We start from the raw sequence: 16,225 nt of genomic DNA, 5'->3' as shown, positions 1-16,225 counted from the left end.
TACACTATTATATAGGGAATAGGGTGCCATTTGTGACGTGTCCACAGTCGGTGGCCCAGTCCTAATAGGGACGGACCCTCATCCACTTACAGTATATGACCCAGAAAAGACATGGAGGATAAATCACTGCTTTACCACCACTGGAGTGACTCACCATCTCACCATATTCCATCTCATCTCTCCCACCCTCTCTTCCTTTTCTCTCTCATTCCATATTCCCCCTCTCTTTCTCCTTTCTTCCTCTAGCTTTTTATTCCTCTCCCAAACTCCTCTCTCCCTCTCCTCTATATTTCTCCCTCCCTCCCTCCCTCCCTCCCTCCCTCCCTCCTCTAATAGACACACAGTCCAGTGGGTAGCTAGGTCAGATCTGTGTCTATGTGCGGCATGTGGGTTGATCTGTCATGCAGTCAGATGCAGAGAGATGCATCCTGATGCATCCTGCTAGGATGACTGACTGACTGACTACAGCACATGCTGCTTACTCATCATAGAAACGGCACACTAAGCTAACCTCTGTCAATATCCAAATATAGACATGTCAATATCCCCAAAACTGAACTGGACACACTAAAGTACTGCACACAGGCCAAATGACTGCGCAGAATTACACTACATGACCCAAAGTATGTGGTCACCTGCTCGTCGAACATCTCATTCCAAAATCATGGGTATTATTATGGAGTTGGTCCCCCTCTTTGCTGCTATAACAGCCTCCACTCTTCTGGGAAGGCTTTCCACTAGATGTTGGAACATTGCTGCGGGGACAGCCACAAGAGCATTAGTGAGGTCGAGCACTGATGTTGGGCGATTAGGCCTGGCTCGCAGTCGGCGTTCCAATTCATCCCAAAGGTGTTCGATGGGGTTGAGGTCAGAGCTCTGTGCAGGCCAGTCAAGTTCTTCCACACCGATCTCGACAAACCATTTATGTATGGACCTCGGTCATGCTGAAACAGGATAGGTCCTTCCCCAAACTGTTACCACAAAGTTGGAAGCACAGAATTGTCTAGAATTACATTGTATGCTGTAGCGTTAAGATTTCCCTTCACTGGAACTAAGGAGCCCGAACCATGAAAAACAGCCCCAGATCATTATTCCTCCTCCACCAAACTTTACAGTTGGCATTATGTTTTCAGGCCATTCTACTGCCAATGTTTGTCTATGGAGATTGCATGGCTGTGTGCGCGATTTTATACACCTGTCAGCAACGAGTGTGGCTGAAATAGCCGAATACACTAATTTGAAGGGGTGTCCACATACTTTTGTATATACTGTATAGTATAGCCCATTTAGTGCCTACTGCTGCCCAGCTTTGATGTGATGTGCTGGGATGATTTCTCCTCTTGGCTAGGTAGGTGAGGACTAGCTAACTGACTTGAACTAAACGTCTGCTTTTTTTACAATAGGATGTTCATTGTTCTCTCCACCCATGAACTACAGTATTATACTGTATTTCTACCTGTTGTGTGTGTGTGTGTGTGTGTGTGTGTGTGTGTGTGTGTGTGTGTGTGCAAGGATTTTTCTGCCATAGAAATCCTTCGGAGGGCCACCTAAGCGTTTTTTCGGGTCAATGGAAAAACATTTTCATTGTAAACTTAAACGACTAAAACTAGATAAAAACTATAAAGAAAAGATAATGGACCTAAATAAATATTTTTATAATCTTTGAGAACTAATAATCACCTAAATAAAAGTTAGACAGTCAGGGAGAATTGAAAATTCCCAAAACAATGAATTTAGCAATATAGATTTTGTTATTATGTTTGAGCAAAAGAACACAGCATTAGCCATGTCAAAATGCATAGAATTGCAGGAAATTAGCTTTAAAACGGCAAAATGTTCTCTCAGCTCCATAGCCGCAGGAAGAAGGGGTGCTGAGGGTTCAGCAGCCCCCCTGAAAAATCTGGATTAAAAACTATTCTTAATTTAAAAAAAGTAAAAATGTGTGCAAAAAAAGTATTAGTGGACTGATATAGCCGTCTGTAGCACGGGCACCAAAAAAAATCAGCGCAGGGAGTGGGACTGCTGATCTACTGAGTTTTGCCTTTTATATCATAATGAATAAGATTGCATGAACAGGGGGAACCTGATCCATGATCAGCACTCCTACTCCTACTCTGAGAGAGGAATACTCCTACTCTGAGAGAGGAATATGGGCCCTGAATCCAATGCTCCAGTCCTTTAACATGTTCTCTCTCTTTCTGTAGTAATTCATTGCTGTCCTGGAATGTTTGATCTGCAACATTCTCTTTCTGATGTGTTTCCTGTAACATGTTTTCCCTGGTGTGTCTCTGCAGGCTGTTCAGTGTTGTCCTGGAGCTTTTGACCAAAGACTCTGTTGAGACAAAGGAGGAGGCGGGTGCGGCTGCGGCTGCGGCGGAGGCTGCGGCTGCAGCCGCAGCGCTCCACCCCTCCGCCCACGGCCACGGGGGAAAGTCGGGCGGCTTCGACGTCAAAGCCCTCCGAGCATTCCGTGTGCTGCGACCCCTACGCCTGGTCTCAGGAGTGCCCAGTGAGTTACTGCTATCTGACCCTTCACCTTTGACCTCACAACAACACCGACCAGACCTGGGTTCAAATACTATTTGAGATCATTTCAAATACTTCATCTGGACTTGACTGAGCTTGCCTGACACAATGGAATAGAATAGTTACAAGGAGTGCAAACCCCATCCATCTGGCGCTCCAGGCAGGCGAAAGTACATTTTAAATATTTAAAATAGTATTTGAACGTAGGTCTAACACGAACACAGTGTTGTTGTGAGTGCTGACTGATCCCTCAATAAAGTAGCTATCAGCAAAATCAGATTCAGATTCAGAGTGTTTAATAGAGCGTTGTACAGGGTTGCAGGTATGATTGCAGGGTACAGTGAAAATCTTAGGCTCCGAGCTCCAACATGCAGGACTAAGTGAAATAAAAGAATGAAAATGGTAATATAAGACAACAATAGAAACAGCACTATATGCATCATAACAACTGTAGCAGTGATGAATAAATACATGTCCATTGGGGTGGAGGCAGAGTAAAGGCTGAGGGGGTGGGGGGGGCATGACCATAGGGGGAGCAGCATGACCATTGAGGAAGTGTGGGGACCAAGTGAAATAAAAACCTAAAATTATAATATACATATTAACAACTGCAACAGTTATGAATGTCGTTGGGATAGGGGCAGAGTTAAAGTCAGTTGGGGGGATGTCCATAGGGGGAGCAGCAGGGTGGAGGAGGTAGCTGACTAGTGGTGGCTATTAAGCAGCCTGATGGTCTGATGGTAGAAACTATTTGCCAGTCTTCCAGTTTTTGCCATGATGCTCCTGTACTGCCTGTGTCTGAGGGATTGAAGAGGGAGAACAGGGAATGGCTTGGGTGGAGAGTGGGGTCCCTGATGATCTTATTGGCCTTCCTGCGACACATGGTGTTTTAGGTGTCCTGTAAGGCAGGCAGTGTGCACCCAATGGTGCGATCGGCTGCACATATCACCCTCTGAAGAGCCTTGCTGTCCGCGGCAGTGGAGTTGCCGTACAAGGCTGTGATGCAGCCCGACAGTATGCTCTCGATGGTGCTCCTGTAGAACACTGTGAGCGCCCTCAGGGGCAGGCCGAATGTATTCAGCATCCTTAGATGAAAGAGTCGCTGTCGTGCCTTCTTCACCACGGTGTCCGTGTGGTTAGACCATTTCAGCTTCTCTGAGATGTGTACGCAGAGGAATTTGAAGTTATTGACCGTCTCCACGGCGGCACCGTTGATGAGGATGGAGTCGTGTCCAGCCAGGTTCCTCCTGAAGTGCACAATCAGCTCCTTTGTTTTGCTAACGTTGAGGGAGAGGTTGTTTACCTGGCACCATGCCGTCAGAGTGCCTACCTCGTCCCTGTAGGCTGTCTCGTCGTTTTTTTGTTAATCTGGCCAACTATTGTTGTGTCGTCAGCGAACTTGATGATGGAGTTGGAATTGTGTGAGGCCACGCGGTCGTGGGTATACAGGGAATACAGGAGGGGACTGAGGACGCACCCTTGTGGGGCCCCCGTGTTGAGAATCAGTGTGGAGGATGTATTGTTGCCTACCTTCACCATCTGGGTGCGGCCCGTCAGTAAATCCAGGACCCAGTTGGATTGGGAGGAGTTCAGACCCAGGGCTGTGAGCTCTGTAATGAGCTTATAGGGAGGGCACTATGGTATTGAAGGCCAATCTGTAGTCGATGAACAGCATCCTCACATATGCATTCCTTTTGTCCAGGTGGGTAAGGGCAGTGTGCAGTGCAATGGCGATTGCGTCGTCTGTGGATCTGTCAGGGCAGTAGGCAAATTGGATAGTGTGTCAGGGAGGGAGGAGGTGATATGGTCTTTGTGAGGGTTAACACGTTTGAATGACTAGTAAGGGCGAGTGTTAGTTCACGAAATGTAAATGTTTTACGTACAGATCTCATATTACATATTACTGTAAAAACAGAATCATTTCAAACCTTGATTACATTGGAAAGCGATCACATATGCCTCTATTTATGCGTGGGAATACTTTGGAAAATATTTTTATGTCCAAGCACCAGGGAAATATCTGGTCCGGAGTCAAGAGCATTTACTAATCGACCAGACTCTGGCACAGACCAATACAAATTCAACCACACACAGTATTACTGTAACACACACATGCACAAACTCCTAGCTATGTCTTCCTTATCTAACCTGTATGTTTGACTCTCTGTAGGTTTACAGGTTGTGTTGAACTCCATAATTAAAGCCATGGTCCCTCTCCTCCACATCGCCCTGCTGGTCCTGTTTGTCATCATTATCTACGCCATCATCGGCCTGGAGCTCTTCATTGGCAAAATGCATGCTACCTGCTTCTTCCCCAGCACAGGTAAGAGCGTGTGTGAGTGCGTGCATCTTACCATCTGTGGGTGTACATGACTATTGCGTTTGTGGTTTCAGTCTCTCTCTCTCTCTCTCCCTCTCTCCCACTCTCTCTCCCACTCTCTCTCTCTCTCTCTCTCTCTCTCTCTCTCTCTCTCTCTCTCTCTCTCTCTCTCTCTCTCTCTCTCTCTCTCTCTCTCTCTCTCTCTCTCTCCTCTCTCTCTCTCTCTCTCTCTCTCTCTCTCTCCCCCCTCTCTCTGTAGGCATGATAGCGGAGGACGAGCCGGCTCCGTGTGCGATCTCAGGGCATGGGCGCCAATGTCCCATCAATGGCACCGAATGCAGGGAGGGCTGGCACGGCCCCAACGACGGCATCACCAACTTTGACAACTTCCTTTTTGCCATGCTGACCGTGTTCCAGTGTATCACCATGGAAGGCTGGACGGACGTGCTTTACTGGGTAAGGCCCTCCGTCATAGAGATCATATAAAATCAAATCAAATGTTATTTGTCACATGCGCCGAATACAACAGGTGCAGTAGACCTTACAGTGAAATGCTGGCTTACAAGCCCTTAACCAACAATGCCGTTTTTTTTTGTAAGTAAGTAAAATAAACTAAAGTAAAAAAGTTTACAATAAAATAACAATAACGAGGCTGTATACCGGTACCGAGTCAATATGCGGGGGTTAAGGTTAGTCACTGTTATTTCAGTCTGTGCTCTCAGCTCTCCCTGTGTGGTCTCTGTGTGAACTTTGACCCGTTCACTCCCTCTGAGAGTTTAACTAAAGCTGATGTATCAGAAGATTAGTCATTAGGCCTGGATGTGACTGTCATTCAAATATTAAAGGTTCAGTCAAGCCTTTCTCTATATATCTGAGTCCCAGAACCTTCCCTCACCTTTTTTCTCACTCTGAACTGTAAAACTATATATAAATGCCTTGAGGTTTTCACCTTCGTCTTGCATTCTTAGCAAACTGTTTTCCTCATCTTTCTCTACCTCTGACTATTCATGTTATTCTCTTTCTCTTCCTCCCCTCTTCCTCCCCTCTTCTTCTTCTTCTTCTTCTTCTTCTTCTTCTTCTTCTTCTTCTTCTTCTTCTTCTTCTTCTTCTTCTTCTTCTTCTTCTTCTTCTTCTTCTTCTTCTTCTTCTTCTTCTTCTTCTTCTATCTCACTGGTCATCCCCAAACCCAACACCTCCTTTGGCCGCCATTCCTTCCAGTTCTCTGCTGCCAATGACTGGAACGAATTGCAGAAATCTCTGAAGCTGGAGACTCTTATCTCCCTCACTAACTTTAAGCATCAGTTGTCAGAGCAGCTTACCGATCACTGCACCTGTACACAGCCCATCTGTAATTAGCCCACCCAACTACCTCATCCCCATATTGTTATTTATTTTGCTAATTTGCACCCCAGTATCTCTATTTGCACATCATCTCTTGCACATCTATCATTCCAGTGTTAATACTAATTGTAATTATTTTGCACTATGGCCTATTTATTGCCTTACCTCCATAACTTGCTACATTTGAACACACTGTATATATATTTTCTGTTGTATTTTTGACTTTATGTTTTGTTTTACCCCATATGTAACTATGTGTTGTTGTTTTTATCGCACTGCTTTGCTTTATCTTGGCCAGGTCGCAGTTGTAAATGAGAAAAAAAAAATACAATTCTTCTTCTTCTTCTTCTTCTTCTTCTTCTTCTTCTTCTTCTTCTCTTCTTCTTCTTCTTCTTCTTCTTTCCCCATCTCTCTCTGGTGACGGGTGCTCCTCCAGATGAATGATGCTATGGGTCTAGAGCTTCCATGGGTCTACTTTGTATCTCTGGTCATCTTCGGCTCCTTCTTTGTTCTGAACCTGGTTCTGGGAGTGTTGAGCGGGTAAGACACCTCTATCTTTCTCTCTCTACGTCTGTCTGTCTGTTAACCTGCTGCTCTGGCCTCATACAGGTCTACCTGTCTGTCTGTCTGTCTGTCTGTCGGTCTCTCTATGTATGTCTGTCTGTCTGTCTTTCTCTCTACGTCTGTCTGTCTGTCTTTCTCTCTACGTCTGTCTGTACGTCTGTCTGTCTTTCTCTCTACGTATGTCTGTCTGTCTGTCTCTCTATGTCTGTCTGTCTGTCTGTCTGTCTGTCTGTCTGTCTGTCTGTCTGTCTGTCTGTCTTTCTCTCTACGTCTGTCTGTCTGTCTTTCTCTCTATGTCTGTCTGTACGTCTGTCTGTCTTTCTCTCTACGTCTGTCTGTATGTCTGTCTGTCTTTCTCTCTACGTATGTCTGTCTGTCTGTCTGTCTGTCTTTCTCTCTATGTCTGTCTGTCTGTCTTTCCCTCTGCGTCTGTCTTTACGTCTCTCTGTCTGGTAACCTTCTGCTCTGGGCACCAACAGTTGAACGCCCGCCATTCTACTTTGTTAGTCTAATCATTCTGGGCTCCTTTTTCATGCTTAACCTTGTGCTGGGTGTGTGGGTAATCGGCTGAGGGTGCTGTGTGCTGAGTGCTCTGCAATGTGTGGGTGCTGTGTGTGTGTGTGTGTGTGTGTGTGTGTGTGTGCACGCTGTGTGCAGTGTGTGTGCTGTGCAGGGTGAGACAAGGGAAAGACCATGGAGTGGCTTGCTGTGTATGGTGTTGGGGAATGGTGAGAAAGTCTCAGGGAGACAGAGAACAGGTATAGAGATACTCAGTCACTGGTAATATAGTATTCCATTTCATATTTCATTCAGACTGATGCTGTTTCACTGCCCTGGCCACAACAAGTATAACCTTTGTTGACCTCTCATTCGTTTTGGGTTGTGTTGCCTCGCCACGGCAACTGACAGCAAAGGGAGCCGTTTCCCCCACCCCAACCACCCCCTTCATCACCACTACCACCCAAACTCCTGAGAGATAAATTAATCTCATTCCTCGCCCTTCACTCCCTCCTCAGCTTCACTCCCTAAGCTCTCTCTCGCTCTCTGACTGCATCAAGCCCAGTCTACTGCTGCGTCCATTCCCATGCAGTGGGGAGGAAGTGTGTTAGTGGGGGTGGGGCGTTAGTTCATAATACTCACTACTCTATGGCCAGCAGCACTCCGAGGATGTGTGTTCTTTCTTAGAGGGTTCCGTTGGTGGTTGGCAATGTTCCCTGGAGGTTCTTCTTACTGGGTTATGACCCCTTATCTCTGTTAAGTCATACACTTTTTAGAAACGCTGTGAATAAATTTTTTGAACTGTGAAATTGTGAGTTTTGTTAGAGATGTAGACTAGTGGCGGATCAAGTTAAGAGAAAATTACAGTTAAGTGTGATGTATTGTAATTGTAGATAATTATAGTAATTCGTATGTCATACTGTAATATGTTATGAATGGGACTGATTATTCAAGTAGCAACTTACGTACAACAAGACCCACTGGGCAAACCAGAACAGCTAAATGAACGTTTGTTTTTACAAATTGACGTATCAATTTCTAATATATACAATAATTGTGACGTGTACATGTTATATTCACATTCATATCATATTATAGCCTCTCCAGCTAACACCTTTTGGTTTCCAGAATGTTCTATTGGGAGCATTTAGCAGGCCTTTGCGAACACACGCCTCTGCGAACATTCTGAGAACCACAATTGTTTTATGGGTGCTCATTTGAATGACTGAACGTTTTCCTGAAGCTATTCCACCCAGAATAATGGCCAGTGGTCACCATGCATATAGTTTTGAGTGTGTTTCTGATTCATGTGGGAAAACAGTACTAGATTCAGAGTACATGCCAGTAACCACTCCCCCTATTGATAGGTCTCTGCATCATCTTGATCTCCTGTTGTTATTGAAAGGTGTACATCCCCCTCCAGTGGCTAGGCTAGGGTTAGGAAGACTATACAGGCTATCAGAGGTCATCATAGAAAGAGCAGGGCTCCAGTGTATTGATGTGTTATTACTATTAGGAATTGGATATGCAGCCATGGTTTGGTATCATATTGTCATCATGTTGACTGTCTGAAGGACACAGTTGGATTGAGCCCTCACGGTGCCTCCCTTTCAGATGGTTAAGCATTGCACCTGTACTGCCACTATAGCTCAATTCCACTTCGCAAAGTTTGCATTTCACCACCTACTTATTTAACTTGTCAAAGTATTGCCATACTGCTGTCGCTTCCCTGTCTCACTCTCTGCCATTTTTCCAACTGTTAATGACGATGACGTGCGGAGCGCTTTATATCTGTGGCAAATAATTTGAAAGATGCATATCTCCTCCTACTAATGTTACAGCATTGTTGCGTTCTGTATTTGTTTAATTTAGAGTTGGCCGATATTTGGGGGGACCTCTTCTATGGACCTCTTCTATGATATGCTACTCCAAATATCGAGATATCCGATATCAAATAAAATGAAATGTTATTAGTCACATTCTTCGTGAACAACAGGTGTAGACTAACAGTGAAATAAATGTTTACGTACAGGTCCTTTTCCAACAATGCAGAGTTAAAGCTGCGCTATGCAGAAATCGCTATGCAGTTCGTCTAATTTCTGTTTATGTGACAAAACAAGCACGTATAGTGTAGAGAATCATTGTACCATCTAAACCGCTGTGAAATACTGTATCTTTTCCATAACCAAAAATATTGTATTTTCAGATGTTTGAAGCTGGTGTACAAAACTGAAAGTAAAAGAAGCAAAAACAAAACTTAAGAATGGATATACTCAAAGCTCCATTGTTAGCTTGTTTTAACTACTATAGAAATGGAAGGTCTGATTTCACTATTATTAAAACAAGACCCAGATGGCAAATATAAAGATCCAGTCTATCTTAAAAACTGGAGGCCTCTTACACTTCAATGTTGAGATACAAATATACTAGCGAAATGCATATCACTCAGAATTAAAAAGGTTTTACCATGTATTGTTCATCCTGATCAGACAGGTTTTTTACATGGACGATACATTGGAGATAATATACGACAACTACTAGAAATAATAGAACAACATGAAACATCTAAGAGGCCAGGCCTGGTATTTATAGCGGATTTTGAAAAGGCCTTTGATAAAGTAAGACTGGATTTTATTTATAAATTCAATTTCGGTGACCCATGGGGGCGGCGCACAATTGGCCCAGCGTTGTCCAGGGTAGGGGAGGGAATGGCCGGCAGGGATGTAGAGCATGGCGTTTGCAACGCCAGGGTTGTGGGTTCGATTCCCACGGGGGGCCAGTATGAAAAAAATATATATAAAAAAATAAATAATAATAATAATAATAATAATCATGTATGCACTCACTAACTGTAAGTCGCTCTGGATAAGAGCGTCTGCTAAAATGACTAAAATGTAAAATGTAAAAAATTCTCTTATAAAATGGGTAAAAGTAATGTATAGCAACCCCAGGTGTAAAATAGTAAATAGCGGCTACTTCTCAGAGAGTTTGGAATTGTCAAGAGGAGTTAAACAAGGGTGTCCGCTGTCACCATATCTATTTGTTAGCTATTAAAATCAGATCAAATAACAACATTAGAGGATTAGAAATCCAAGGCTTAAAAACAAAGGTGTCCATGTATGCCGATGACTCAAGTTTTATATTAAGTTCGCAAGCTAAATCCCTGCAATGTCTCATTGAAGATCTAGATAACTTTTCTGGACTCTCTGGACTAAAACCTAATTATGATAAGTAATATAATAATAATAATATGCCATTTAGCAGACGCTTTTATCCAAAGCGACTTACAGTCATGCGTGCATACATTTTTGTGTATGGGTGGTCCCGGGGATCGAACCCACTACCTTGGCGTTACAAGCGCCGTGCTCTACCAGCTGAGCTACAGAGGACCACCTGTGTACAATATGATGTATTGGATCTTTATAAAATATAACTTTTACATTACCCTGCAGTTTACCTATGAAATGGACTGACGGTGAATTAGACATAATATCACAAAATATATAAATGAGTTCTCCACAATGAATTTCAATAGAAAACTTGTAAAAATAGACAAGATCCTGCAACCATGGAGAGGTAAATACCTGTCTATTTATGGAAAAATTGCCCTGATTAACTCCTTAGTCATATCTCAGTTTACTCACTTACATATGGTGCTACCTACTCCTGATTATTAATTTTTCAAATCATATGAGCAAAAAATATTTAGCTTTATCTGGGATGCTAAACCAGGCAAGATAAAGCGTGCCTATCTATATAATGAATATTAATTGGTTGGGTTGAGATTATTAAATATAAAAGCACTAAACCTCTCTCTAAAAGCATCACTTATTCAAAAGTTTTACTTGAACCCTAAATGGTTCTCAAGTAGATTACTAAGAAAAGCTCATCCATTGTTTAAAAATGGCCTTTTTGCCTTTTTGCAGATTGCCATGTATCATTTTCGATTAATTGTAAATTATATTGTTTTCAAAGTATCTCTCTTTTTTTCAAACATGCATTGCAGAGCTGGCTACAATTTCAATTTCATACCCCTGAAAAGATAGTTCAAATATTACAACAAATATTATGGCTGAATACAAATGTGCTGGTTGATAAAAAAAACTGTATTTATGGGAAATATGTTTGAAAGGGGTATTTTGTTTTATTATTATATTGTAAATTTGAATGGTAGAGTTATGTCTTTCATGGAGTTATCAGAATGGTATGGGAAAGTCTGCTCAATCCAAGATTACAACCAATTGATTACAGCATTACCCCAGAAATGGAGGCAGGTGGCAGTGGGAGGAGGTAGGGAACTGGTCTGTCTGCCCAATATAAAGGATCAAAACTGGCAGAGGAATAAAAATAGCATACATAGGAAAGTATACTAGTTTCATTTGAGGACCAGGATGTTGACAGCCGTGCCATACAGATTGCAAAATATTTGGGAAGAGATTTTTGATGTACCGATTCCATTAGTTGATATATAAAACGACTCAAGATTTTCAGCTAAAATTATTCTATAGACAAAATGTTGAATATTTGGGGCATACAATCATCGAAGCTCTGCACATTTTGTTGTGAGGATACAGAATCAATAGACAATTTATTTTGGTATTGCCCTCAGGTAGCCTGTTTCTGGTCTCAGGTGCAGGAATGGCTGAAAATGCATAATATTGATCTAAAATTGACCCTAGAAATAGTACTGTTGGGAGATCTGGAGAGACCGGGTCAGTCAATTGCTAATATACTCTTAGTAAAAGTATTTATCTTCAACTCGCAGTCTGTGGATTCTATTCGATTAGATAGATTGAAATTGTATGTTAAACATCACAGCATAGTTGAAAGATATATGGTGCGTAGAGGGCTGCTGGCCTGACGGTTGGGAGCTTGGGCCGGTGGCTGATGGATCGCTGGTTCGGGTCCCCGTTTTTCACCTTGTGGGAGATCTGTTGACGTGCCCTTGAGCAGGGCGTTGACCCTGGTTGCTTCTGTGGGTTGCTCTGGATGGGAGTCTGTTAGATGACTAATGTGATGTAGATGTTGAGCTGCTTCACTGCAAGTAGATTGTATGTTTTAAATATTAAATACAAAAAAATAAATAAAAATAATAATAATTAAGAACGAGAAGGATAGAAATAGCACACATGGAACAGAACTACCGCTTCTTAGACTTGCTTTCAATGAGAATGACAGATCTATAACTCACATTTCTATGTGAATTTGGTCAGGTCACCCAAAAAGTTACATATTGCAGCTTTAAAAATAAAGATAAAAATAAAACAAAAAATGTAAATAGTGACACAAGGAATAAATAGACAGTGAATAACAATAATGAGTGAAAATAACATGGCTATATACAGTCTATGGCTTGGGTGGCTGGAGTGTTTGACAATTATTTGGGCCTTCCTCTGACACTGCCTGGCATAGAGGTTCTGGATAGCTGGGAGCTCGGCTCCAGTGATGTACTGGGCCGTACTCACCACCCTCTGTAGCGCCTTGTGGTCGGGTGCCTTGCAGTTGCCGTACCAAGCGGTGATGCAGCCAGTCAAGTTGCTCTCAATGGTGCAGCTGTAGAACTTTTTAAGGATTTGAGGGCCCATGCCAATCTAACAGTATTGCTTCCATCCCTCTGAACAGGGACCCTCTGAACACATCGACAACAGTCACCCACAAAACATTGTTACCTATCGCTCCACAAAAGCTGCAGCTCTTTGCAGAGCAAGGGAAACACTACTTCAAGGTCGTCACCGATTGAAACGCAACTAGCGCGCACCGCTAACTAGCTAGCCATTTCATACTGGTTACACCAAGTCTTTTCAGCTTCCTGAGGGGGAAGAGGTGCTGTTGTGCCCTCTTCACAACTGTGTGGGTGTGGACCATGTTAATTGATTAGTGATGTGGAACTTGAAGTTCTCGACCTGCTCAACTAAAACCCCATCGATGTAGATGGGTACGTGCTCGCCCCTCCGTTTCCTGTATTCCATGGTCAGATCCTTGCTCTTACTGACGTTGAGGGAGAGGTTGTTGTCCTTACACAACACTGCCATGTCTTTGACCTCCTCCCTATAGGCTGTCTCATCGTCGTCGGTGATCATTCCTACCACTGTCATGTCAGCGCCAAACTTGATGATGGTGTTGGAGTCATGCGTGGCCACGCAGTCGTGGGTGAACAGAGAGTACAGGAGTGGACTAAGCACACACACCTGAAGGGCCCCGTGTTGATGGTCAGCATGGCAAATGTGTTGTTGCCTACCCTCACCGCCTGGGGGGGCGGCCCGTCAGGAAGTCCAGGATCCAGTTGCAGAGAGAGGTGTTCAGTCCCAGGATCCTGAGCTTGATGATGAGCTTGAAGGGGACTATGGTGTTGAATGCTGAGCTGCAGTCAATGAACAGCATTCATACATGGGAATTCCTTTTGTCCAGGTGTGTGAGGGCAGTGTGGAGTGCAGTAGAAATTGCGTCATCTGTGGATCTGTGGGGGTGGTATGCGAATTGGAGTGGGACCAGGGTGTCTGGGATGATGGTGTTGATGTGAGCCATAACCAGCCTTTCCAAAGGATTTCATGGCTATAAATGTGAGTGCTACGGGGCAATAGCCATTTAGGCAGGTTACCGTGGCTTTTTTAGGCACGGGAACTATGCAGGTCTGCTTGAAACAAGTTGGTATTACAGACTGGGGGCAGGGAGAGGTTGAAAATGTCAGTGAAGACACTTGCCAGCTGGTCAGTGCATGCTCTGAGTACGCATCCTGGTATAATTGTTTTGCACCGTTAATTAATAGATTATTCCAGACTGTGATTCTTTTTTTGGCATATTTACTATATTATAGTTGCATTCTCATTAAATAATCTTAGTATGTCGAAAAAATAAGGCTTACTTAATTCATTTAGACTTCATTTTCAACATATTCAACATATTGGGCTCCCGAGTGGCGCAGCGGTCTAAGACACTGCATCTCAGTGCTTAAGTCGTGTCACGATCGTTGAGAGACGGGTCAGACCAAGGTGCAGCGTGAAAAGCGTACATGTTTATTTAACTCAATAAACATAAACAAAACAAGAAACAACGTAGCGTGAAGTCCTCAGGCTATAAACATACCAGTCTAACAGGAACAAGATCCCACAATCAACAGTAGGCAATGGGCTACCTAAGTATGATCCCCAATCAGAGACAATGAGCGACAGCTGCCTCTGATTGGGAATCACACCCGGCCAAACCTAGAAATACACATCTAGATCCTAAACATAGAAATTCTAACGTAGATCCTCACGCCCTGACCAAACTAACTAAAGACAACCGGCCTCTCAAGGCCAGGGTGTGACAGTAACCCCCCCCAAAGGTGCGTACTCCGGCCGCACCAACCTGACTCATTAGGGGAGGGTCCGGGTGGGCATTCAGCTTCGGAGGCGGATCCGGCTCCGGGCGTGACGACCTCTCCGGCTCCGGGCTACCTCCCCATTGCGCCCCTGGTCTGGTCTGGACCTCGGCGCGATGCTTCCCCTCTCCTTCCTCCCACGATGCACCAAGCCCTGTCTGGACCCTGGTGTGGGAGACCCCGAACCTGGAGAGGGGCTGACGTCTGGGCCTGGATCGGCAATTCCCCCACGATGCACCAAGCCCTGTCTGGACCCTGGTGTGGGAGACCCCGAACCTGGAGAGGGGCTGACTTCTAGGTCTGAAGTGGAGTCGCTGACCGGAGCTGAACTGGACACCGGTGGAGCGGACTACTCTGGCTCCGTAGTGGAACCGCTGACCGGAGCTGGACTGAAACCCGGTGGAGCGGACTGCTCTGTCTCTGGAATGGATCCGCTGACCGGAGCTGGACTGGCACCGGTGGAGCGGACTGCTCTGGCTCCGGAGTGGAGCCGCTGACCGAAGCTGGACTGGACCCCGGTGGAGCGGAATGCTCTGACTCCGGAATGGAGCCGCTGACCGTTGCTGGACCAGGCACCGGTGGAACAGCCCGGGCCGGACTGGGGACACGCACCACTGGTCTGGTGCGAGGAGCAGGAACGGGCCAGGCCAGACTGGAGACATGCACCACAGGTCTGGTGCGAGGAGCAGGAATGGGCCGGGCCGGACCGGGAACACGCACCACAGGTCTGGTGCGAGGAGCAGGAACGGGCCTTACCGGACTGGATACGCGCCCCACTGGTTTGGTGTGGGGAGCAGGTACGGGGCGTACCGGGCCGGGGACAGGCACCACTGGTTTGGTGCGAGGAGCTGGCACGGGCCGTACCGGACTGAATACGCGCCCCACTGGTTTGGTGCGGGGAGCAGGTACGGGGCGTACCGGGCTGGCGACAGGCACAACTGGTTTGGTGTGAGGAGCTGGCACGGGCCGTACCGGACTGGATACATGCACCTCTGGCTTGGTGCGGGGAGCAGGTACGGGCCGTACTGGACTGGATACACGCACCACTGGTTTGGTGCGGGGAGCAGGTACGGGGCTTACCGGGCTGGTGAGGCGCACTGGTGACACAGTGCGTAGAACCGGAGCAGGATATACTGGACCGTGGAGGTGTACTGGAGGTCTGGTGTGTACAGCTGGCACAACCCGTCCTGGCTGGATGCCCACTTTCGCATGACACGTGCGGGGCGCTGGCACAGGACGCACTGGGCTGTGCATGCGCACTGGCGACACAGTGCGTATCTCCGCATACTTAGGTTCCTCTATGAACACACGCTCCTTCTGTTGCCTGACCAGCTCCTCTCTTCTTGCCTCCACTACTTCCTTCTCCCTTTGATCCTCCTGTAGCGCCTCCCTCTGAATGGATACCTCCTGCTCCCTCTGATCAAACAGCCACCGTAACGTGGTGGCCTCCTCTCTCAGACTCTCGATCCACAGGTCTTGGAGGACCTCTAGAATAGCGGCCTCCTCCTCTCTAGTCAGCCCTTTCCCGGCCTCCTGCTGCTTTGTCGTCCACCCTGTGAGCCCCCCCAAACATTTTTCTTGGGGCTGCTTCTCGGGCTTCCTCTTCGGCCGGCACC

The 16,225-nt window shown here is 45.5% G+C and overlaps 1 protein-coding gene across 6 annotated transcripts in view; it reads left to right on the top strand.

The window, feature by feature from the left end:
- The window catches only part of LOC121575421 (voltage-dependent L-type calcium channel subunit alpha-1D), a 133,253-nt gene that overhangs the window by 55,573 nt on the left and 61,455 nt on the right, over window positions 1–16,225 (top strand). For all 6 annotated transcript variants that reach the window (XM_041888535.2, XM_041888533.2, XM_041888534.2 and 3 more), the window contains exons 5-8: window positions 2,295–2,509; window positions 4,697–4,849; window positions 5,106–5,302; window positions 6,624–6,727. In XM_041888535.2, the coding sequence (XP_041744469.2) occupies window positions 2,295–2,509; window positions 4,697–4,849; window positions 5,106–5,302; window positions 6,624–6,727 (669 nt within the window). The remainder of the gene's footprint in view (window positions 1–2,294; window positions 2,510–4,696; window positions 4,850–5,105; window positions 5,303–6,623; window positions 6,728–16,225) is intronic.

Source organism: Coregonus clupeaformis, chromosome 10, assembly GCF_020615455.1.
Source record: "Coregonus clupeaformis isolate EN_2021a chromosome 10, ASM2061545v1, whole genome shotgun sequence".
Classification (NCBI taxonomy): domain Eukaryota; kingdom Metazoa; phylum Chordata; class Actinopteri; order Salmoniformes; family Salmonidae; genus Coregonus; species Coregonus clupeaformis.
The sequence above is the reverse complement of the archived record's forward strand: the minus strand, read 5'-3'. Positions and strand labels throughout refer to the sequence as shown.